General features: G+C 40.2%; 2 protein-coding genes across 3 annotated transcripts; one reads left to right on the top strand and one right to left on the bottom strand.

Annotated features, from left to right (window-relative positions):
• The first annotated feature begins 1,954 nt into the window (after positions 1-1,954).
• scnm1 (sodium channel modifier 1) lies at positions 1,955-8,584 on the top strand. Of its 2 annotated transcripts, none has more exons than XM_080768519.1 (9): positions 1,955-2,244; positions 2,380-2,450; positions 2,552-2,640; positions 3,237-3,331; positions 3,457-3,557; positions 3,766-3,878; positions 3,963-4,107; positions 4,477-5,856; positions 7,342-8,584. In XM_080768519.1, the coding sequence occupies exons 1-8, from the start codon at positions 2,194-2,196 to the stop codon at positions 4,571-4,573; spliced, it is 762 nt and encodes a 253-aa protein (XP_080624645.1). In that variant the 5' UTR covers positions 1,955-2,193; the 3' UTR covers positions 4,574-5,856; positions 7,342-8,584. The 2 variants fall into 2 exon arrangements, with proteins under 2 accessions (XP_080624645.1, XP_080624646.1); XM_080768520.1 differs by having other exon boundaries at positions 1,987-2,244; positions 3,987-4,107.
• Positions 8,513-26,017, bottom strand: tmod4 (tropomodulin 4 (muscle)). Its single transcript, XM_080768517.1, has 10 exons — positions 25,859-26,017; positions 18,414-18,586; positions 17,809-17,965; positions 14,594-14,716; positions 11,182-11,274; positions 10,927-11,057; positions 10,270-10,377; positions 9,966-10,109; positions 9,324-9,468; positions 8,513-9,026 (listed from the first exon to the last, which is right to left on the bottom strand). Exons 2-10 carry the CDS (start codon positions 18,513-18,515, stop codon positions 9,004-9,006), a joined length of 1,026 nt encoding a protein of 341 aa, XP_080624643.1. The 5' UTR covers positions 18,516-18,586; positions 25,859-26,017; the 3' UTR covers positions 8,513-9,003.
• Between the last annotated feature and the right edge of the window lie 290 nt (positions 26,018-26,307).

The following is a 26,307-nucleotide window of genomic DNA, read 5'->3' as shown; positions in this document are numbered from 1 at the left end:
TGAGTTGTACTTGAAATGTACTGTAATTCTGCAAACTGTTAATAAATCAATCAATCAAAAATTGGTGTTACAGGGGCAGATCTGAGATGAAACTGCATGCCCGACTGCCCGTGTGAACCTGGTGAAGCGTTTTGATTGTCTGTCTGATTGATTAGTTTGTAGAATGGGAAGAAAGTAGGCCTACAGGTCAATACGAAAACGTACTCTTATCATCATACATCAAACATCACATTCCGTGCTCAGCCAATCAAATCATCACAAATGTCTTCAGCTTAAACATGGAAAGCTGGGCACCCTCAAAAATCATCAAATAGACTACACACCAATATTAATTATTGGATGTCCTGTCTCATAATCTGCTTAAATGTATAACTAATAATAAAGCCTGTTCCACTCTTTCAAAGCGTAGCCTAGAAAAGGCGCCGCTTTATTAGTTTCACGTTTAACGGAATTAACACCATTTCAAGGGTCTCTGAATGACGAACAGAACAGACACATGAAACCGTTTTAAATCATGCCTGGGTTGAGAGAAGAGACACATGGTCTTTTGTAATAACCTCTGTTGCACTGAGTGATGGGTATGCAGGCTATCTGGACCTATTTGTCTTCAGAAGAGAACATTATCAACTAGTGCAGGGTTCCCCAATTACGTTTCCTCAAGGGCCATATTTTGACTAGCGTACCAGGCTGGGGGCAGAGTCTGCACGCGTGAGGTCGAGACCCCATTTGAAAAGGATGCCCAGTTTGACATGCATAGGCTACTGACCCCCATTTAATGCCATTTATATATGCATGGGACCCTTCAAAAGAAAAACAAAAACAATTTTTTTTTTCATGGGCCACAAGGGGGCTCTCTGTGGGCCGCAAATGGCCCGCGGGCCGCCTATTGGGGAACCCTGAACTAGTGCATGCATAGTCAAAGAAACATTGTACGAGGGCTCCTGTTATGGTCTTCAATGTGTTTTTGTTGACCAGTGAGGAGATCCTGTAAGGAATCTTGTTATTTGGTTGACTTTTTTGATTACGTTGGTGGCCATTTTATCACCGGAAAGATTAGCCTCCAGGATGGAACCTATATAGGTAATCTTTTCGTGTGATAATATTGTCACCCACTCTAACCAAGAAGCCATCTGCCTTGCTGAGATTACTTTTTGATCCAAAGAGAATGGATTCAGTTTTTCCCAGGTGTAAAGATAGTTTGTTATCAGCGAGCCAGATGCAGATTCTACCGAGTTCAGAGCTATGGGCCTTTTCAACCTGCGGTTTGTTCCTATCCGAGACTAGCAGTGCTGAGTCATCTGTCACTGTGAACAGCAATAAGTTGCAGTCACAAGCTGACGTCATGTCGTTTACATAAGAACAGTAAAGGCCCTAGTATGCTTCCTTGTGGAACACCACAGCTCACTGGGAGGAGGGGGGGGGGGGGGGGACAGTGTTCTGTTCACCTCCACCATCTGTTCTAACTTCTGTGAGGGGATTAACCCTGGTAGCCAAACGTCCTTTGTCCCAGAAGTTTCTTTATTAAAGGATGACTTCACCCATTTTCAACCTTTTCGATCTTCATATAATTGATCCTCACCAATGCTCATGAGAAAATGGTACCATTTCTGTCTACTTTGTGTCTCAGGAGGGCTGACTTTAAAAAAAACACCTACCACCAGTGACATCATTAATTTTTCAAGCATTTTTTCCTGTTCACAACTGCTACAGAAACAGGAGCTGGGTTCCTTTCCTGCTATTGGCCACATAAGGCTGTACAGTGCATGTGTGGACAGTGTACTATTAAAGTTGTACATTTGCCACTGCCTGTTGACTGTGAATGTATGCTTGAAGTTGTCTTGTATTAGCCAGTAATGTTTTAAAACCGCCATTGACAATGAATGGAAAATGTACGTCATCTTGTCCCTAACAGAATTTGTTTTACATCCCCATTACACCTAATAATAGCAACATGAGTTAGACATTAATATATTAGCGCCCCTCACTTCACACAGGTGTGATTCTTTATGGAGACAAACGGGTTGACGAAACAGATCAGTAGGTGGCGGTAATGCACAAAATAAAGGTGACATCCGCCATGAAACATGAAAAAGAGGAAGAATATGTTTGTTTACTTACAGCACTGTGGGACAGTGGCACTGGCTGTTATTGTTTGCAGTTTATTATAATAGTAGGCCTATTATAGTAGTAGTGATGTCCTTTAAAAGGGAAGGTGATGACCAGAGTCAGCTAAATATACTGAAGGTACTTTTCCTCCCACCTTTTACTTGGTTCAAGTTGGTTGTTTTATTCAGCTGAGTCCTTTGTTAGCTTTTAGCCAAGTAGCTCTTAACTAAGAACTCACCAATCAAACAAATGTTGTGTTTTGATCGATTCTAGAAACGACGGGTAGCGGATCTCCTGTCTCATTTTATACCAGAGGACGAGGCTGCGCTGTTGAAAAATGGAAGGTGCCCGGTCCAACCAAAATAGTCTCCAGTCCATATTGTTAAAGCCACGTAATCGTATTATTATTATCTACGCATTTAAAGCGATGTTTATTTACTTCCAGGTACACTTGTCTCGTGTGCTCCTACCGGCCCGTGTTTGATACAGTAGATATGCTGACAGTACACAGGAAAGGGAAACGGCATCTAGAAGGTAGGCTACTGTAACATCCATCTTCCAGGAAGAGTGAGTGGCCAGGAGAAATGTACCAAATGTAGCCTAATATACAGACAGACTTACCCTCCAAGTCAAGAGGCCCACTGTATTAGTCCGTAGATTTCAACGTCTGTGTCCGAAGTCCGAACGCCATTTCCCCCCTTCGTTAACTTCCCGTCTACATTTAACGTAATTCCGGCCTTCACCGGATGCGCTCCCTCACTACTGCCATTGGGAACTTTCGACAGAATCGGCCACAAACTGGATTAAGACATTTCTTTATGAAAACTACAGACTAATACATTAGTATACAACCCAGTATTCCCTCAGGGAAATTAACAAGAAAATTGAATATATCAAAATCGATAAAACACATCCACGAGAGTCTAAATTTTAGGCTACACCAACTGTTGTGTTTGTTTATCAAAACTACTAAAATTGTAGCTCTACAATTGTACTTTTACAGTAAAAGTAATGCTTTCTACCTGCTACATTAAACTTACCTAACTAATATCACAAGTCTGCAAATGGTCCATTAAAGGAGTATAACTTGGAAGAAAACCACTACGCTTCCTAATAATGTATTTTTTCAGGATTAAAATGGTTTTATGGCAAGAAAACAGACCTGAAGAATGAAATGACAAAAAGGCAACATGAACAATATGTCCAAGAGGAAGATAGCAGACAGGTTGGTAAACTCTATCACAATGACTCTTAGACGTATAATAAAGTATCTAAGAGTCAATGTGTTATTTAATTGTTGCTGCAACAAGATCTTCATAAAGTTCTTAAAGGTCTTTAATGTGTTTTCAGGAACCATCCAGTTCAGCCCCTTTATTAACACAGACGAAGAAGCTTACACATCATGCTTTATTGAAGACTGTACCATATAACAGTTGTCACAGAAAGCCCAGGTAATGATGGTAAAATTGGATATATTCAGCTGCTTGAACAGTTTTGATTTTTGACAATGAATGGAGAATTTTACGTCATAGTGCATTCGGCATAGTGTCTATTTTACGTCATGATGCTATATGAAGATAAGAGTGCCCCTCACTTCACACAGGTGTGATTTTTCAACTGTTAAACAGCTTTTAACACATATTCCTTATACATTTCAAGCGCAATGTTTGAAAGAGGATCAGTGAGTAATGGCTCAGGCTCCAAAGGAAGCAGTCCCAACTTGATGGCAACTGAACAGCATACAACCACAGAGGCAGACACATTACCACCAGGTATTTATTGAGGCTGCATAGTCTAGCGATGTTGCCTTTTTATGCTTGATTTGAAACCAATCAAGCCCTCATTATGTTATATAGTGTTACATGTTTTGTCTTCACCAGCAAATAAGCACTTACACCCATCCAAACATAAAAACGGATCTCAGCCAGGAGTGGTACAAGACGCAGAACCTCTAACAGCTCAGAGGAGACAAGAGTTGGAGCACTACCTCAAACTGAAAAGGTATTTGGTAGATATGTAATGAAGAAGTTTACAGAGGCAGTTCAGCTCAAAATACAAAACCTAGTCTGTCCATCCACACATATAGTTCGGGTGTGATTTACTGAGGTTTGGCGATGTCTCTAATCATAGATGACTTGTCAATGAGTACTTGCAATTTCCTTTGTAGAAAACAGTTATTTGATCAGAACAAGGTATGTGGATTATCATAAAGCCATGTCTTGATTTCTGGTGTGTGTTACTTGAACTGCCCCTTGATTAGGAATGATGCTGCAGTTGTCTACTGAACCCACTAGATGTCAGAACAATATCTTTGAGTTTATTCACATTATGATTATTTCTTAACTCTATCCTGCATTGTGCTTTTCTTAGTGATGGGTGGATACAAGACAAGAGTGGCCAGTGGATTAAAGATGAAAATGTGGAATTTGATTCAGATGAGGAGGAACAACCTCCTCTTCCCCAGTGACTGACAACTACAGAGGAAGAGTAGCAACATTAAAATAATATGTTTTGTTATTGTTTCTGGAATATCGCTTTGTTTTACCTTGCCGGTAGCACAACGTCTGTGTGAAATAGTTTGTATCCTATTTCATAGCACTTAACGTAAAGTCACTGTTTGACTGAAATACCCCCACTTAAATTAGATTATTTGTATTTGGCAGATTGGAAAATGTATGCATGATGCATTGCACAGTATGCAATTCACTACTTGTAACTTGCTAATCACGTGGTCCTAGTAAGTGATGAGTGTCATACCTACGCATCTGAATGAGACATGTGAGTATACCGTACAATTGTACATACTGCATAAAACAGTGCAAGAGACATTGTGACTGATTATTTAGTTTAATATACCTGTAGAGGTGTGGAGACAGGAGTGCAGACAAAGGTGGATAATCTAACATTACTGACACCCCTCCACCACTGAATGTCAATGGCTGCATCCCAGAGCCCTGCTCTATATGCCTATATTTGGTGTGCTGTTCAATCTCTGCCACTTTCTGTCCTGTACTCAATAGGCCATTACTCTTAAGAACTCACACAGTAAAATGAGATACTTGCAGATTGCTGGCCATTGGATAATGTAAATGGATATTATGTTTCCATGTTGACTTATGTCGGGAAAACTATGGAAATGCTGTATCTGGACATTGCTGGCTATGAATGGGATGATCGGAATGCACTGCTGATCTAATGCATTTGTTTATTAGTGAGTATATTAATTCAGCAGTTGGTATGAATTGGATAACACTGTCACTGGTGGTATAGACTGGGTAAAGACTTGTCATGGTTAGTATTGAAGACATTCAAAAAAACGTGTCTCCCTGACACTATTAGGCCTGTAGATCATTTTCACAGCAGACATTTTGACAGGTAAACAGTTTGTACTGTTGTTTCTTTTACATTACTGGCACTGCATGCTAGAATAGGCAGCTCCTGAGCAGTTAACTTCATAGTGAATAGAAGCTATTAAACATCCACACCTTAACATTATTACATTCAGCAGTGTTTTATCTGTCAAAATGTCTGGAAAAAAAGGGTCCATTTGAGGGTACATGACACCGAAATTAAATTGTTTGATGGTGCCATATCTGGAAGTGTATTTTGTTTTGTGGAGACGAATGGTTGTGAACAGGCAATAAAAAAAAGCAATAAGAAAGTTTTTATTATGTGTCATACTTTTACTTTATGTTAAGGTCTGATTAACATAATGCATCCCCTCCCATAGTAGCCTACATTACGCAAGTAGTGTAGTACATCAGTGATACTCAACCTCAGGCCCGCGGGCCACATCAGGCCCGCGGGACCATTATGACTGGCCCACCAATGAAAATCTAAAAAAAAGAAGAAAAAAAAATCTGGAAAATGAAATAAAAAGAAATAATCTGAATGAAGTTATCTTTAATTACATTATTATAAGTAATACTATTAGAGTTTTACTATTACTCGAACGAAAATAAAAGCTTGGGGGGGGGAGATGCAATGCAAATGAAAGACATATACTGTGTATCCCTATTCCCTGACATAATTTTATAGCTAAACGGACAGAATTCTATTTTATTTGAATGATGAAACCCAGCTGCCATTAATAGTTGGAAATTCAGGAAATTGCGGAAATTGCGGAAATGGTAATTACTCAGTCAGCCATATCACTACTCATTTTTTTTCATGAAAAAGGTCATAGCTGGGTAATCTATTTTCAGGCAAATTGTGTTTATTGTATTTTATTTTACTCAGCCATAAAAATTTATTTTCTGTTAACCAACTTGCTGGCTGGCAGGCAGGCAGACAGCTACTCATAGACAGGCAGACAGACAGACAGCTACTCATGGAGAATTGGACAGGCAGGCAGTCAGACAGCTACTCATAGACAGGCAGACAGACAGCTACTCATGGAGAATTGGACAGGCAGGCAGACAGCTACTCATGGACAATTGGACAGGCAGGAAGGCAGACAGCTACTCATAGACAGACAGACAGCTACTCATGGACAATTGGACAGGCAGAAAGGCAGACAGCTACTCATAGACAGACAGACAGCTACTCATAGACAATTGGGCAGGCAGGCAGAGAGCTACTCATAGACAGACAGACAGCTACTCATGGACAATTGGACAGGCAGGAAGGCAGACAGCTACTCATAGACAGGCAGACAGACAGCTACTCATGGACAATTAGGCAGGCAGGCAGACAACTACTCATAGACAGGCAGACAGACAGCTACTCATGGACAATTAGGCAGGCAGGCAGACAGCTACTCAGACAGGCAGACAGACAGCTACTCATGGACAATTGGACAGGCAGGCAGGCAGACAGACAGCTACTCATAGACAGGCAGGCAGACAGCTACTCATAGACAGGCAGACAGTAAGACAGCTACTCATTGACAGACAGACAAATAACTACTCGTGGACGGACAGACAGACAGGCAGGCAGGCAGGCAGGCAAAGAGCTATACTCATGTTATGTTATTATGTTATTATAACAGCTACTCATGTTATGTGCAATAATTTGTGCAGTTATGGAAACAGCTCTTTGTGTTTATGCAAGAAAATGTAACACATTTATTTATTTACATATTGTGTGCATGCACATTGTACTTTGATACATTTTGCGAAAATAAAGCAATTGAAAGAGAGAAGTTATCAAGTATCATTAATGTCGTAATTTTATCTACTGGCCCCTGGCCCCTTGCCATTTTTGTAATGTGGCCCACAGGTAAATCTATTTGAGTATCCCTGCATTATACTGCTCTTACGGTACTATGATTGGGTTGCTAATATACAACATGTCAATCACACAACGCATCACATTGCACCCAGCATTACAGTGCAAAAATATACCTGTAGGGCAGGCCTATATAACTGGAACAAAGATCAAAGGGGAAAGGATTTGCTACATTAAAACTGACCTTATATCATTAGAACATGCCTTCCAGTGCCAAATGTCACCATGGTGAGTATCACAGCCAACACCAACATGTTTGATAAATGTGACCTTTGGGAAATGTGTTGTTTATTACCAGTGCTCTTGTCAAAGTTGACATTATGCTATAGTGAGATTAAACCATGCACTTGATTTGAACACTTTAGTTTAGAGAAACCAAGAAATGTATTAAAGGTCTGTTGAAAAGGAGTGCAGTCACACACCCTTGCCCGTTGGAACTCCTACGAGGTTAGCAGCTGCTTCTATAAAGGCTCATAAATCTCCTTTGCTGCACATTGAATGCCCACCGCCCCTCCCCCTTCTAACCCTATAAAAGTTGGTAAATATATTTGGAGCAGAGTAACTGAAGCTTTGAAGACTAGGTTACATTTGCCATGGCCAGAATGGGATACATCATGGCTGAGTGGGTGGAGAGCGTGGCCAGAATGGGATACAGAACTAGGGCAAATGCTTGTAGGAAGTTTGAGGATCAGGAGACTCACGGGTTGTGTAGTTTCTTTATTTCTTTAATTCTGTATAAACAAATAATTACCTGAACCTTCATCATTCAGAATTTATGAACGAGACAGGATCCTCCATAAAAAGGACATGTCTACTATCATACGATAACATATCCTTTTTCCCCTCCTTTTTCTTCATAAATGGAGGGATATCAATGAGGATGTGTGTAGAGAGCTTTAACAAAACAGATCTACAGTATCAGGATTTGCTCTAATCGACGAAAATACATGAATGTAATTTGGTGCAGGAGCATGCCTATGTTACCCTCAGCCCTACGTTCCCTGAAAACTAACACTAATACCAATAACATAAGCACGACCCCCTTTGGTGTAATAACTGGTACTGTAACGGTAGCTACATGTAGCACCATCATTTGTAAATAAATATCCGCATTTGGGTTATAAAATCCTCATGTTCACGTGAGCTGTGGAAATGACAAACTTGAAATTGCCACCCATTTAAAACAACAAATATATATACAGCATATATATATTTATATTTATTTAAAGTATTTACAGTTCTTTTTTTTTTAAACATTCTGTGTATAGCACCACATTGAAAAAGCATGAATGAATCGATCACTTGTTGGGGTGGATGTTGCCATTGTGCACACTAGAAGCACAAAAAAAGACACTTCACATTTTGTTTTGCTTGTGACCTAATACATGCCTTTATGAAGAATTCATCAGTCTACAAAAGCTGGCTGTGGTTAATGAAATTAAATGCTTTGACATTATACATTATGGTTTGTAGGCTACAATGCATGCTACAAATTGTAGCATGCAACAACAACCCAGTCTTGTGAGGAAACATGAGGGGTCAGTATGACGTTTGTTGCGCCCCTTTGAAAAGATAGCATGAGGCCGTCAATGGTGGTCCTTTGCTCACATAAGCTCCAAGGGTGATGAACTGAGAGGAGAGCTTGGGTCTGGTTGCTCTTTATTCCTCTCATCTTATTCTCTGCTGGCGAACTGGATGAGGAGGAAAGAAAGAGGCCATATAGAGAATGTTATCATCCATTAGCTGTGGTATATGTTTTCTTGAATAATTAAGAACAACGTGTGTACAAGTATTACAAAACTGGACAGAGAACGCAAATCGTTTCCAACATAGTGTAAATACGCTGAAAAAATGTTAAATCAGCGTGTTGGCACAGGAAATATATGTATTGTAAATTGTGTCTGAATAATCCCGTAAGTGGGCTGTGAAAGGCAGCCAGACATTCGTACATAGCACCTTGTGGTTGAGTAGCTCCTCCTGATACTTACTCATGTCATTGTTTCTGGTGATGGCCATGGCGGCCCTGGCACGAGGACCCTGTTGGGTGAAGTGGTAGCCAAACTTAAGAATGCTGGAATTGTTCTCCAACATGGATGCAATCTCCATCTCTACTGCGTCTCCCAGCTTTTGACTCTGTAAGAGGAAGCAAATCATGAGGTAATTAATCTAGACATCCTCAAATCTCTACCATTTGTATAGTGTTCTAAGAAAATAATAATCATAATTATATTATTATTATTATAATAAATAAACACACACTAAATAAACACACACCCAAATACTTCACTTGATAAAGCTATAAAGATGTTTCAATGTGTCAATGCTCAATATAATCATGATGCCTTACAATGCACAAAGTGCTATTTTTCTTTTTAAAAAGGACTTCATACTAAATTTGATTTACTACATTGATTAACTGCAAACATTAAGTTTGTCAAATCAATCTGTAAAGCACCCTTTGTTATTTCTTAAGGATTAGGCTACAGTAAAAATGTGAGTAACACCCTTGGCATCCCCCAACAAATACTACCTGCCTCCATTTATACTAACAATGTTGTACCTGTGTTAATTACGTCTTTGAATAGTACAGTACAACATAACCACATTTTTAGTTCGTTATGGTTTCTGACCTGGTTATCGATCTTGAGCTCCACCAGTGTAGCATTTTTAGCCACGGCTTTGATGATGGCCATAACGCCCCCAGAGGTGATGAAGTTGGACTCAATGTTAAGACTCTGCAGGCAAGTGTTCTCCTGCAGCATCTCGGCACAAGCCTGGCGAACACACACACACACACACACACACACACACACGTATTTTATACTGTATATACTGTATTCCAAACATGAAGAGAATTGCACCAAGCTTGCTCAAACAGAAACATAATAACCCTTGTTATTCAAAGATATTATATTATTTAGAGATTACACTCACATAGGCCACAGGGTCATTGCTACGGGTTGCAGCAATGCTTAGAGACTCTACATGAGAGTTCCCCTTCATCGCCTCAAAGATCTCTTTCAATGTTGGGATGGGAATGTCCTACGGAAGTAAGGGACATTAATCAATGTGTTAGACGTTGTTGATTATCACATAGGGTGCATTGTGTGGCGTACCATAACCAAAGCCACGGGTCTTAATTGGCCACATATGTCAGGCTAACGGGACGTTGGACTAACACGGCCGTGACCCCTGGGTAAAACTAAAAAGACAAAAAGGTTTAGCGGAGATTTACTTTTCATTCAATTGTTCAAATGTGACATTATGAACCAAATTATGGTCTAAATATTTGTAAATAATTTACATTTCTCTCCTCTTCCCAAAACTACAGTAGCTATATGGCAAGTGTTATCTATCCCCAAAGTCTGTGTTGCCTGCCTGCCTGCCCGCCCGCCTGCCCCTGTCCCTTTACGCCAGAGATTTCGATTCTCCCACGTTGGTGCGTGACTGACGTTATAGGCTGGCCTCCAACAATACTCTGATAACAAGTACTAGTGTGCGGTACATAGTAGCCTATACCGCTGACAACGGACCTGCAGCACTAGTGTATATAATACTGATATGGCATGATTGCGTGCCCAGTGAGCTGACCTTGATGTTGTTAAGGTTGACCTCTGTCAGCTTGCTGTCATTATTGTGAATCCTATCGAGGGTGTCCTCCACATTGGTGGTGTTAGGTGGCTCCTCTGGGAAGATTTTGAATGGATCTGGTTTTACTACACCTGGAAAAACAACAACATGTCAAATGTTTCATACGTTTATCTAATAAAGACATGTACAAATTGGTTCCCGTATAACAATAATGGTGTTTTATTTATGCAGAGTGGGTGAATATTGGTTACGTACTGTTGATCCCTTCTGTGTTTGCGATCACACCAGTGGAACCCAGAGCATCGTAGTACTGCTTGTTGCTCATCAGGGTATACATGCCCAGGATAGCTGCAAGCACAGGAAAACAATTCTTATGACAATTTAAGCAAACACAATCTCCAATATTTTTGTTAAATTCCATATTGTCGCTTGTAGGCTATGTCTGGAATTGGAGCCAACATGCATGTCAGTATACAGAATCACTATGTGAATTTAAGACATAGCCTATTTCCTCACTAACGGCATCTTGACAAATTGTACTTATTGTGCTTAGTCAATTCATTGATTTTGACTGATGGCCGAGCTACACCAAGCGCGTGTATGCGTAATACGCAGACACGCAAGCCTCGCCTACACACAGACTTTAAAATAGGCCTGGATCTAAAAGTGCCTGTGTGCATTTGTGCGTATAAGCGCACACACTCTTTGAAAAGCCTGGTGTAGCTCAGCCGTTAACTACATTCACAGGCATTATGAGTTTGTTTGAACAATAGACACCCTCCCCCTTTATATAGTTCTACTATGTCTGCTTGACCAGATAAGGATATTGTTGACTATGCACTGTACGCAGTCTCCTAGAGACAGAATATCACTCAGTCACTGGCCCTAATCACTCATAGTCCAGGGTCCCCAAGGACGTCATAATGCCATGCATTCATGTGGGTGTGGCCTGGGTGAAATGTTTAAAAAAATGATAATACAAAAGGGAACACCTCTAAGTCCAACAACAGCCAATTAGCTACTACAAACATTATGCAACGCTCGGCCAATCGCAGCCGAATTATTGAGTTCATATTATTTACAGTTCACACTTCTTTGGCAGTACTCTTTACAGTCAGCAGGAGGCACAATGTTAAATGCCTCTCTGTTCTGTCATGTTTCAGCCAGCCAGCCATTCAAAACCAAACTGTGTCACAGACCACCTGCTGTGACAGCACCCCCCCCAACCCCCGGCCCTGTGACCTGGAGCAGGGAAGGGCCTTATGTGAGGAGAGTGACACAGGGGAGACAGCTGCCTGCTGGGGGGGAGGGGGGGATGTGTGCGTCACATCATCCAGCTCCGCCCTGAGAATAACCTTTGGTAGCTACACTAGTGCAAACTAGACCCCTGATAGCTAAAATACACAAAATACTTTTAAGTATTAATACCATGAATAAAAAGAGCCAATTAGGTCTCCATGGTGACCCTCTCTCTGGCCTCCACGGAGCTGACTAGTCAGGCTATTGTGATCCCATCCCCACTTAGTCGCTTTGCCAAAGAGCCCAAACAAAAGACAGACAGACAGAAGCTAGCTGCGGTTTAATCCTCCACTGGACTCTCTCCAGGGTTAAAACGGTGGCCTCCATGAGAGTCCACTGACAGGATAATCTAGCTAGCTGGATGCACTGGCTACCCGACTTTCCTCTTCTCCCTTTTCAGATGTCTGCTTACCCCACTTGGACGTTAAAGGAAGTTTGTTTTCCCGTTATATACATTGCTTGCATGAACAAAATGTCAATGTTCAGGTTTACTTTACAAGCACATCTCTTTCATGCAAAGGATTGACAGTGAAATAATAATAATAATGCCGTTATGTTTTTCATATGCCCACTAATTAAAAATGTGTATTTCCTGGGAAACACTGGGAAATCCTAAAAGAATCTGAGGGGGTCCCTGAAGCTCACTGTTAAGAGACACAATGCAAGGGTTCCCAAACTGTTCTGGCCGCGTCCCCCACATATCTGAACTGGGGACACCCCCACCCTGACAAGCATGTGGAATTGTAGGCATTACATTCCGTTTGACTCGGTTCCACCGATAAATATAGCCAAACTACAATAGCCTACTAGCTGTACAATAGCATAATAAATACTAGCTCACATAATGCCGTTGTGAGCTTGTAGATCTTTGCATCTTTCTTACCTAATAAATATTTGACAATTTGTTGAATTTGGTTAAAAGTCATTACATTGTAACTTTCAAAATGTGCAGATACCCTGCATACAGTACACAGTATAAGTGTACACTTATACAGTATAAGTGTTCACTTATACAGTATAAGTGTACACTTATACTGTATGTTGGTTTGTTTATTTTTGAGAAAACAATGTTGCATGTTTTTTTTGTTTTTTTGGTGGCTTGTCTGGTTGTTTTGATTTTCAGTAGGCCTATGCCTTGTTTAAAAAAAAGAGCGAGGAATTCTGTAAAGTGATAATGTGTACATTAATTGTCAATACACAAATCTTTAAAAAACAAATTATACAAATCATCTGGGGACCTCCCAAAATAATTTGGGGACCCCCTGGAGGCCCTGACCCCCAGTTTGGGAACCATTGGCTTCTGTAGTGGATGAATGGAAATCAATATAAATTGGACATATGAGATATTGGAGAATGTTGATACTATGGTGAGACTACAGACAAAATGAAATGGTAATTTATTATTATGTGATCAAGCTCTATGAGATATTGGAGAATGTTGATACTAAATGGTGAGACTACAGACAAAATTAAATGGTAATTTATTATTATGTGATCAAGCTCAAGATCTATTGTAGCCCAATTCTGAATTATATATTTCACAGTGAGCTATAAATAGATCATGTTTAGATCACATTATTTATCAGTTCCTATGAATATAAATGAAGCCAAAATGTTGCCTTTCTGGTTTCCACAGTATAAATAATAATCAGAAAGATTAAAAAAAGATTTAAAAAGTTCAAGAAATGTGTAATGAAAATTGAATGACTCATTTATCTTCCTGTAACTTCCTCTAGTTTGGCTTAAAAAGATAAGTCTGTGCAGGGCCCCGCCCATTCCACTCCTTAGCTTCAATGGCTCGTGGCCAAGCATATTTATTTTTGTGTTGCTGAGCATGGAGAATTAGACCCCAACTATGCCATGCTCTATATTTGAAATCTGTCCATGTCTGTTAGCATGTCTTGAGGTGCCAGTTAGACGACACAATGCAGCAGTAACACAAATTAAAGCTACATAATAGAACTATGTGGGTCAGAGCCACAATAATTAAACACATAGACCTCACTGCACTATGGCATGTCATGTTGTGACAATAGGACCTGCTACTAGTGACACATGGTCAGTATGTACGGTGACAGAATGAGGACACTACATAATAGGAAATATAGTGTTGCATCACAATGGAAATTGGTTTACATCACAATGACTTTTGTTATCAAGCCTTACTCAAAAATAACAGATATACAAGCTCATAGCGCCTCACCTCAAGCAGTGCTGCGAGCTTGTACATCTAGTATTTTTGAATTTTAGAAAATACTTTGTGAGAACAACTGATTTAGAAGGTATTTGTAGAACGGTCTCAGGTCTTAATAGGTAATACTGCATGCATGTATGGAATCAAGTGTGTATAAAATGTGGATGTATTAACCTGCAATATCACACATCTCAGCATCGGTGGCATTCTTCAGAGCCTCCTCCAGCTCAGGCTCCAAGGTGATCTGCTCACTCTGGGGGATCTGGCCTGCTCCAGCCTTGGGTTTAAAGGCCTTACCTGGATACCAATAGAAATACATGTTTGAGAGAAAGTTAACAACATGAAGAGGGTGGAAACAGAGAGAGAGAGAGAGAGAGAGGGGGGGGGGGGTAATCAAGAGATGGAAGGTAATTGCTCAATAAAACTGTTTTCAGCGTTTGGTTTATATAAGAATTAAATAATTGATCGATCAAAAAACATGTTCCAAAGCCTAGGCCTTTTCTTTGTTTTGTAAAAAAGACAGATCATGTTTCCTAAAACACTAAACTGGGCTTTTGAGGGATGTGAGCTAACATATAAAGTCTACTTTCCACTGTTGTTTTATTATTCATTTACATTTTAATATTCATCATTAATGCATAACTCACTAGAAACACAAACTGACTTTTAAAACAACATACCATTTTTTTGCACAGTCGAACCAAACACATTTTAAGCCAATGCTCTAGAAATAGGCTACTTAGGTGTCTACCCACGCAAATGCAATGGAAATGGAAATGGCACCTGCAGAACCCAGAAGAAGTAATGAGCCGCAGAAACCCCACACAGACCTGTAACTTAAAGTAAGCACTGCTGTGCAGTGGTGCATTACAGAGTACTATTATGTACCTTGGAGCTGCCTAGAGTCTTTCCAGTCATTTAACAAGGCTGAGCTAGCATGCTTAAAGAGCATAAAGTATGTCCGATCTTCAGCGAGATCTGGGGAGCAATTTAGCAAACATTACTGGTGTAAAGGAGATCAGTCGCATAGACTGATCTCCTTTACATGAATCAAGCACATAAGATACTAGGGGTAAAATTATGGATCAATATGAATGTGATTGGGGCACGGTGGCACAGTCGGTAGTGCTGTTGCCTCACAGCTAGAAGGTCCTGGTTTCGATTCCCACTGGGGACGATGTGGGCGTGTTCCCCACACCCGAGGTGGGGTTGGCGAAAGGGCCTTTCTGTGTGGAGTTTGCATGTTCCTCCCATGTCCCCTAGGGTAGGTACCCTCACAAAAACATGCAGTAATCCTGGTCTCTAAAACTACCTCCCCCTGGCCAGCCGGGGCGCCTGATGGAGGGGAAAGGAACTGGTCGGAATAACGTGTTCCTTCCACACGCTACGTCCGGCCAGGTAAATTCCCCCCTGTCAGGTGAAAAGAAGCAGCTTGGACTCCTCATGCATAGAAGGAGGCATGAGGTCAGTCCGCTGCCCCCCCCCCCAGGTTGGCAGAGGAAGTGTAGCACCCAGGATTACATTAGATAATTGGCACTGGGTGAAAAAACTGGGTTGCAAAATCGTGGGAAAGAAAATATATGAATGTGATCCATAATGTCATTATAATAAATCTGAGGATATGCTATACTACACTTGTATTGGCTCCAAATCCCAACAAGCTTGAATGAGAAGTTGAAAAGTCTAACGCTGAATAGAGACTATTCAATGAAAGACTGGACAATGAAACAAATTGTTTAAAACTGTGAAGTCAGTGTGCATACTATGTGCTCATTTGCTTGTAGTTCCATTGGAGTTTTCCACAAAATATTTGTAATCTACTGTATATATATCTCTAATAGACTTCAATTGGGTTTTGTCTTTAATCTTTTTATTATTTTTTAAAGTAAAAGAAATCACACCTATCACACCAAACCTGGAAAATACGCAAACTACATTTTCCTCCCCAGGTGGGCGGGACGTTCGCCCTATAGTTAGTTAGAGTCCATGTGACGACAGAGGCGCGCCGTCTCAAGCGAACTTGAGCAATGAGAGACACAGAGCGAACTAAAGCGAACAAGTTGCTGTGCCGAACGTTGCGCTGTTCGAGTTGTAACACGAATAGTATAGAATAGTAAAGAGGAAAAGACGAGCTTAAAGGCTCGCTAACACAAACCTCCGTTCTTTCAAGCTGTAAGCAAGCATTATGCATCAAAACAATGGATAGCCGTTATCAGTTAGTTTTCTTAATATGTTAATGACATGAGCATGCATGTAACTGCAAATTTGTTCCTGTTCACGGACGGATGACTCGGAGTTACAGCATGGGTTCCCAAACTTTTCAGCCCACAACCCCAAAATAATGCTGCCATATTGACTCGAGACACCAACCTAACCCTGGAGATCATTTTATGCACATAAACATGCATGTTTGGTACTCATTTGTCCGCACATGTAATGTATTAAGCCTATAGCGTCGCAGTCCCTCCCCCTTTCAGAACAACGAGTGGCCCAGGAAATTATTCTCCATTCATTTTCTCCATAGGTTTTTCCTAAAGTATTTATTTAAAGACGGTTACGCCGCGGACAAAGCCAACTCGGATCGTGACAAATCATGACAATGAACACAATGTTTTGGGCCGATCGAATAATTTATAAGAAGAAAAACAACAAAAAAAGTGTTGTAACCTGCCGTTTTTTTCTACTTTCTAATTATTTGTTTGGCCCCTAACCTTGTGTTTATTGTCATGATTTGTCACGACAAGAGTTGGCTTTGTCCGCGGCATAAACGTCTTTAAATAAATACTTTCTGAAAAGTCTTTGAGGAAAATGAACGGCGATTTCTTTTCCGGGTCTCTCGAGGGGGCGTGACTGCGACGCTCTATAGGGGTTTGTAATTGTAACAAGTCAGTGTCCCACCACGAGTCACAACCCCCATGTGGGGACCCCAACCTGCGCTACAGGTCTAGGACAAATTGCAGGTGCGTCTTTAGTGTGAAAGACGCCTATAACCGGCAGAGCCAGAGGGAGCTCCCCGGACCTTGTCCCACTAAATTCTGCACAAACATGAGGGAAAATGCATTATTATAGCCTACTGACACAAAAATGTGTAATGCCCTACCAACAGACATGAAACTCCTCAATTACCCAACCAGATTGAAATCTTACCTAAAACATGGCTGTTCTCAAAATATAATTTGACTTTATAGATACATTGATCCACTATACAACTTGCCCCCAGAGATGCAAATCTCAGGTAGCTCCTCAGAGGGAGCCCCTTGAGAGTGACATCCTCTGCACACTTTTTATACACACTGGATGGCAAGTTGGCAACAAATCATCCGCCTTGCGTAAAAGGTCTTTCAAGTGAACGCTTGTTAAGATAATTGTTTCATGTTCTGCAGCCTTACCTTTCTTTTGCCCAGTGAAAGGCACCAGCTCCTCTTTGTCTTCAATCTCCATGGCTGTCTTCTCCAGGTGATCCATCAGGGCATCACGGTCATACGGTCCGGTGGCACTCTTCTTGGTCTGGTCACGCTGTCGATAACCAGCTGGCAGCATAGCATTCTGGGAGAAGAGGGGGTCAGAAATAAATAAATAGAGGGTATGCGCATGCATAAAGTGAATGGAAGATCGAGTGGCAAAGTGAATTTAATGTTGTTTAAAGTCGTTTTATGCAATCAGATAGGACTTTTCTGTTTTGGATGTATATGGGCTGTCAAGGCCAGAAGTAATTTTTTGCCACTCAGTATGTGTTTCTGCATAACTTCCAGGGATGATGATGTTGTCATGCGCATACCCTCTATTATGCATCATCATCATCTTAATTATCATCATCACCAAAAATCACAATGACAAAAGTACTGTATACATCCTTAAGACAGCAGAGAGAGGTGAATCGTTGATTTGACACACACTGATTTGATTTGGCAGTTTGTAGCACTAGAGATGTACTGTAGGAATTCAAACTCATTGTGTGCACACACATATAATATTAAAACTAAATTCTCAATACCTCGGGGTCCAGCTCCTGGAGATCATACTCCAGCTGATCCAACTCTGCAGCGCTGAGGCCCTTGAGGATGGCATCCTCATCGATGTCCCTGGGGTCTGACATGGCTGCTGGGGGTCTGTCTCACATGCACACACTCACTCACACGCACACCACTCAACCCTGGGGGGAGGGCACTGTGGAAGGGAAGGAAAGGGAAAGGGTTTGTTACTTAGGATGGTATGACTCCAACAACATTAAATGTGCTTTTTCTTTCTTTTCATTTTCAACCTAGACACAGGATCTGACACAAATTTTGACCTGAAGGACAATTTATCTCGAGCAAGGAGGCAGGCTCTATATTGACTTCTGTTTTATACTGGTCTTCTAAAGTGCAAAGTGCACATTCTTAGTCATTCAAAATTGTGCAAAATTTGTGGTGGCCACAGGCCTTTATTTCATGTATTTCACTTTCCCCATTCAGAGTTACTAGAATAATCCAATGATAATAGCATCTTTTCCACTGATAAAGAGAGAGCAGAGCCCATATCAATATACTGCAATATATTCCAGGTTGTAATAAGTACTATTTTGAATCTTAAAATCTGAGAATGAAAATGAATAGCCACCCACTGATATGTCATTAAAGGGGACAGGCAAATAGGGGAAGGATTGAAGAAAGCAAATGAGAGCTACAGAGCATAAGTTCTTTGCTATTCTTAGTTGAAGTATGGTGAGCTAGGGGTTTAGAATTACAAATAGAGAGAGGAGAGGAGACGAGAAACAAGAATACTCAAGACACTTTTCTATGCAAAGCCTGGTCTGCTCAGAACAGGAAATACCACAACAATAGCATTCGTATACCTCAGGGCAAAACTGATGACAGGGAGACAGGCTGTATGAATAATAGACCTATCAGGTTTAGGCTCACGTATTTTCATGTTCAGTCCAAATTCCATTCAAACTTGGCAAAAGAAGAGAATCCATTTAGGTTAAAGTCATGGAACATTCTTTCATTTGGCTAATCTAGTGGTATGATGTCATCAAGGACTGCCATGGTAATCCACCTCATCTACTCAACATCAATGGTTTTATTGTATTGTGTCTGGTGGATAGAAGTAAATGTGATTTTGTTTTATTTTAGTTGTATTGCATTGCAAACAATACAACTTCTGTGTGTTGAATGCTTCTGTAATGCAATGCATTGGTGTTTCTAACCTTGTTCCTGTCAAGGTAACACTTGTGTGGTTTGTATCCCCTGATCATATTACACAGTCAAACTTTATTTGAGGACACACACACACACACACACACACACACACACACACACACACACACACACACACACACACACACACACACACACACACACACACACACACACACACACACACACACACACACACACACACACACACACACACACCTTATGTTGTGATTATTACCATTGTGATTACAATGCATTTTGGTACAAATATTGTCGTGGAAAACGAGCTTTCTGTCTGTAAAAAATCTATCTATTTATCTATTATTAAAATCTCAGCCCATGTTATTCTGACCATCAGTCATCTTGGCATTAACAAAATAAAACATGCATAGTCAGCAGATAAATAAAATCACACCTGTATGAACTGAGCGGTGCAACTATACATTTGTTGTTATAGTTACTGTACTGTACTGTGCTTTGTACTGTATTGTAGTGTACTGTGCCGAGTGTGCTCTGTACTGTACTGTGCTTTGATTAATTTTGGAAAAAATCTTTGAGAAATGGCAGAGTTACCATGTGAGGGTCCCCAGGGTGTCCCAAACATGTACTACCAACCCACTGTTTGGGAAACGCTGTTCTAATGTGTAAAGGTATGACACAAACACAGTAGCAAACAGCCGATTGTCAAGCAAGATGGAGAGTATTTGAACCAAGAAGTACAGAGATTTTAGAGCGGTGAATCACTCATCTATATAAGCATAATTTATACCTGTGATACAATGACTATCAACTACTTTATCAGATAGACTGATGTCTGTGCACAATGATCTTCAATCTTCAAAATGTGTAGATAAATCAAAAATTAGAGTAATTGCCTCCTTATAACAATTTATTAATCTTTTTAATTACTTTAAAAATCGTAAATGAAGTGCAGAATAATGGAGAAAATGCCTGATTTAAGACATAGTTAGATAGTTACACCCTGGTGTGGTGCGGCGGTGCCTCATCGAAACACTATCCTATAATTTGACAGCACCACCTTGCAAGCCTTTGAGCCTTTGAGCTGAGGCTGTTGTTTATGTTAATACGTTGACTAAGGCTGTTTTATCACCAGCTACCTGAGAGCACAAGCTGAGACAATGTGTACCATGAGCGAACATTTAGTTTTACAGCACAAATCTGGAATTAGGCTACGTTAGTTTTCATGTAACAGCACACAGACTGTACCCAGTGAGATTCATATTGTGCCAATTCATATATATTTTAAGTTGACAGGTTTTGCCATGGTTTTATGAGTAGGATGGGATCCAGTTTCTTACTAAAGAATGCATCCGTGTGACTAATGCGTGGTCATGTCTCAAATTTAGGCTCTGCTGTCCATATACAGTAGGCAGCATTGAGGCCTGACAAATCTGAAGACTAAGATACTGTACAAATTCCTCTAGGCTAATTATAAACTAAAAACAAATCCTTATTAAAGAGTGAAACATAATTGTCCGACAAGCAAAAAGAAAATCACATTTAATAATTATGTTGAATTTACAATGCCACACATTGCCACAGCCTGCTCTGGAATAATAGGGCATGTGAAGTTGGTGAATGTATATCTGTCCATACAACTCCCTGCTGGGTTTCTGTGTGAACCCAAACAAAATGGGAGAGCAGGAGCAGGGTGACTGCCACCTGCCACCTCCAGCTGGCCCATGACATTTTTTTCCATATGCCTTTTCAAATATTTTCTGCATTTAGCTTCCAGTCTCACTGTACACATGTCTGGTGATTGACAGACCTTTCACCAGAGACATCAATAAAGCACTTAAGAAGTATTTGTTGAAGAACACCAAACAAATAAAGTAATAGTAGTTACTAAACTCTACTGTGCAAGTGGAGTGAGACTTTCCATTCCACTAGAAAGAAGAGTTTTGGTTGTGAGTGTGAAATTCAGCCACACAGTGTATATTATGTGTGCATGATCTATAATTAAAATCACAGACCGTGTTATCCGATTATCAACCTCTCAACGGTGTAATGTTAATGACTCAAACAAAACATTGGATCTAACAGCTGAGTGTTGAGTAAGACGGAGTACATATAGAATGGATATACTACTATACAGTATGCTGTACTAAACATCTTAATAGTAGGTACCAATCTAAACTAGAAAATGGATCACTACAGTGCAACAAAATATTATAAATGGTAAATGCATTATGCATTTATAAAGCACCTTTCTCCAAAGTGCTTTACAGTGGGCACCATGCCAGGCACAAACTTGCTCATTGGGAGCATTTAGGGATTACAATGGTCTTGTTTAAGGACACTTCGACACGCAGCCGGGAGGAGCCAGGATCGAACCGGGAAGCAACCTCCTGACCCAATGCTGCCTTTCATCAAAACGTGTCTATAAAGTTAAAGCTAAAGCTAAAATAATATTAGGCCTATTCCAATATTTTTGTTTTGTTAGTGTATAGGATGTTGACCATACAATGACTGCCTCCTCATAATTATGGTTAATTTATCTTTTTAATTACTTTAAGGATCATAAAATGAGTGCAGACCTGATTTAAGATGTAGTTGCCCCCTGGGGCCTCATCCAAACAAGGGTCCTGTAATTTGACAGCACCGCCTTGCACGCCTTTGAGCCTTCTGAGCCTTTGAGCTGAGGCTGTTGTTTATATAAATACACTGACTAAGACGGTTTTATGACTTCCTACCTGAGAATACATGTTGAGACAATATGTACCAATGGCTTCAATTGTCAGTTAAAGACAAACCAGTGAACATACAATGCAAATATAATAATAAAATAATTACATTTTCATGTCATCCAGAGTCCTTCGTAATGACACATCAACAGGACACATGACTGGGTTAGTGGGTTGACATTGTGCAGCGTCAAATGTATGTGTCCATTTATCTCTCTTTACATGTAGGAGCTAGGCCTCCCAATGTATGAATGAATGAACCATTGTAATGCGCTTTGAGCACTTGGAAAAGCGCTATAAAAATGCAATTCATTATTATTATTTTAGGCCACTCTGTTGTCCATTGTGGCCTGACAGTGTTGGGGCCTGACTACAACTTAGAAGACAATACTATTTAATTAATAAATATCAACTAAACTTTATTAAAAGAGGACCACAATGGAAACAAGTCCAATACTTTTTGTGTTAGTGTTTTACTGTAACTGTGTTGTTTACATTTTGTTACTATTAAATTATTCAGTCAATCAATCAATTCAAAGAGTGAAACATCAGTGGCTGAAAAGCAAAATGGCACATTTTATTTTCATGCCCTAATCTGAACTGGATGCACTGTAAAACCATCAATGGTTACTTTACCTATGTAAATCAGAGTGTACAAATGTAATGAATTGGACAAAGAGTACACTCTCTGAGTTATTTTAAGGTTCAAGATTTTACAGTGGGTGAAGTTGGTGAATGTATTAATGTATATGTACATACAACTCCCTACTGGGTTTCTGTGTGAACCAAAACAAAATGGGAGAGCAGGAGCAGCCAGCTGGCCCATGACATTTGTTTCCAGGCGGATTTTCCTTATTTTGACAGACGTCTCACCGTTCAGAATACAAATACTAATACTAACATACAGTTAATAAGACATTAACGGTGTATTTTGTGTATTCTTCATAATTTATAATGCTGTCCGGAAGAAACCACTTAACTCCATTTTTCCATAAACCAATGCTATTGAACACCCTTTATGTCTGTGTGTTGGTTAAAAAATATTGAATGAATGGAAAGTATTAAAAAGTGCTTTGGTGAAAACCTCCTAACTCCAGCATTTCTTCATAAATTATTGTTCACTGCTATTGGACACCCTAGGTCTGTGTGTGTTCAAAAAATATTGAACCAAAGAAATGTATTAAAAGGCGCTTTGACAAAAAACAACTCTTGTCTTGAGCTGGATGTTTTTTCATTTCCTGAAAAATGAACATTTTGGTGTTAGGTGGTTTCTTCCAAACAGCAGAGATATATTTTTTCTTATTGATTTAATGTATTGTTCTTATATCTCATGAGCAGGTTTTGAAGAATGAAGCACAAATAAAGTAATACATTATAATGACCAACACTTTTCTGGGAATCAGAGGGCCTACAATTTCAAACTTATTTGTGAATGTGGAGTTCGCCAAGAGTTATTTTCATTAACACCGTTGTGATAGTAGAATTAGAGTTTTGTTTGTGTGGTGTGAAATTCAGCCATGCAGTGTTATCAATAATTAGAATTGAAATGTACCTAAAAGGTCAGAACCTTTAGGTGTCATCTTATCTAACAGCCCTCCTTTTAACTAAATGTTATGTCTCCCCTTTTGTTGAATTCCTTGAGCAGGTGCATAGTAAAACACTGGGAAAATATATGTGGGCATGGGGTTTTGTCATAGTCACACTCACCAAAGTATTCAAAACCTTAACTTGCAAGTGTGTGCTGCACTGCTGTTCCTATAAATTCCATTGTGGGATCATATCTCTGGTGAAGAAGGGCCTATTGTAGAAATAAAAACTATTCAAAGATACACTGGTCTAAAGCCAGATTCAAATCAAAGACAGAGTGTAGTGAATATATACACAGCACATTATCAAGTTGACCCATGCAGGTATAGCAGAGTGGCTCAGAGCCTCAAAAGTAATATCTCCCCCAGTCCAGAGGGATATCCCTTCGGTCTAGTGGTTAAGATGTTGGACTAATGCGGGAGGCCAGAGTTTGAATCTCGGGCGTTACACAGGGTACCCACTACCCAGGTATTTAAGCTGTTTCACTTTCTTGCCTACTATCTTTTATGCCTTTAATGACGCACACAATGCAGTCGTGACTCGTGATGCAAGTCAGGTATCTGATATTCTATGATATGACACTATACTGGACTTAATTAACTTAAGAAGAAAGAACCTAAGAATAATAATTTTAGTTTCAAATCACATCTGAAGATCAGTTCTATAAAATAAGGAGACCAACGTTTCCAAACACAAACAGTGAGTCACCCCTGAACAACTTGACATGTCAAAAGTTTTCACGCCATTTGCAGGTCGCCATCTCTGGGTCTTACCGCCTGAGTGAAAAATTCCCTCCCAGCTTAATTTTAGCTTCACAAGTCAGCTACTTTCAGTGGTGTAAATCATCTTGGCTTGGGTTGCGCACACTCCACCATGCAATGGAACACCATTTGAAGCCTAAGAACAACTTGAGTTCAGATGGTTACCCCCATGGAAAAACGAGACAGAGCTTCAAAAAGAGAAATTAATTTCAGCAAATTGACAAGGATTGCTGATGATATCGATTTGACGTGTTTGAGGGTTTTGTGATGGTGCTACTTTTACAATGGTGTGCAATTCATTGTTGTCAGAAATATAATTGACAAGAAAATGGAAGCACAGACCATACTTGAAATGGAAATGTTCACAGAGTGCGTATAATAATAAGAAAATAGTAACTTTATTCTCACAAACTTCATTCACTCCACCTTATAGCCACACTATAACTAAGTCAATCCATTGTATTATCTCGTAGAGAATTACAGACTTTTGGTGATACAGCCTGTGTGACAAAATGCCTGCAAAATTGGACTTGATCCCACAGCATAACTATACAAATGCCAGGTGGTCCAGTATCTTAATTTAGAGTGAAAATACTACCCCCGACAACATCACTAAAGCCCCATGTGAGGAATCAACTGCAAAGCAGTGGTGAGATGACTTAACCCTATGCATACCAACTAAATAGCTCCATTTGAATTTCAGTTTAGACTATGTGGACCATGTGGAATCTACCATTGGGAGAAGGTTCAGTGGTTATTGTCACTCTGTATAATACAGCTACAGCAACAAAGGCATTGAAATTATTGTAATTCAAGACCCCACTATAAAGTCATTTATAGAAGTATAGTAGTAATTTAACCTGACAGCTGTCAGACCCAAACCATGATATTTGATCCACAGGCACCAATGTCTACACTACACAACCCGGCAACAATTCTACATGAAATCAACATCATCTGAATAATAAAGTAATTTGGTCAAGTAAAGAGTTGAAGACAAAAGTTCACCGACTTCTCATTTAACCAAACACGTTGTCCAGGGCAAGCTCACACCCTCCCCACACACAAACTGCACTCTCACAGGGGTGCATTTGGCAAAGCAATCACCTCCCCAAACATATAACCCTGGGGGAGAGATTAAAGAATAGGTCATCCTCTATAAGTTGTATCACTCTAAACTAAGCGAGAGAGAAACAGCCTCCCACTTACCTTCACAGAGTTGAAGTACTGGAGCCCCTCAGCAAGGCAGATCCTGCAGTTAGAATGAGAGAATGCCCACCCCATCTGCTTGCTTTCTCTCTCCCACTCCTCTCCCTCCCCTTACCCCCTCTCTCTGTCTATGGAGTGTCAGGCTTCAGGGCAGCCATGCTGCTGAAACAGGGATACTGGTGGCACGCTGGTATGTCAGCATTTTATTATTTTGCCTTTGCTTGTATGACTGATGTATGCGTGCACACGCACACGCACACACCTCTCTCTTTCTCTGTGTGTGTGGGTTTGACTGTGTGTGTGTGTGTAAGAGAGAGTCTCCATTATGCTTATCAGTCATACAATTAAAACTGGAGTAAGTCAGGAGCAGTAGGCAGTGACATCTACTGGTGTAAATCCTGTACTTTGCTGAACATGCAAACTAAAGCATGCACTCAGTAGAGTGCAGA

This window comes from Protomyctophum bolini, assembly GCF_963924005.1.
Source record: "Protomyctophum bolini genome assembly, chromosome: 7".
NCBI lineage: Eukaryota > Metazoa > Chordata > Actinopteri > Myctophiformes > Myctophidae > Protomyctophum > Protomyctophum bolini.
The sequence above is the reverse complement of the archived record's forward strand: the minus strand, read 5'-3'. Positions and strand labels throughout refer to the sequence as shown.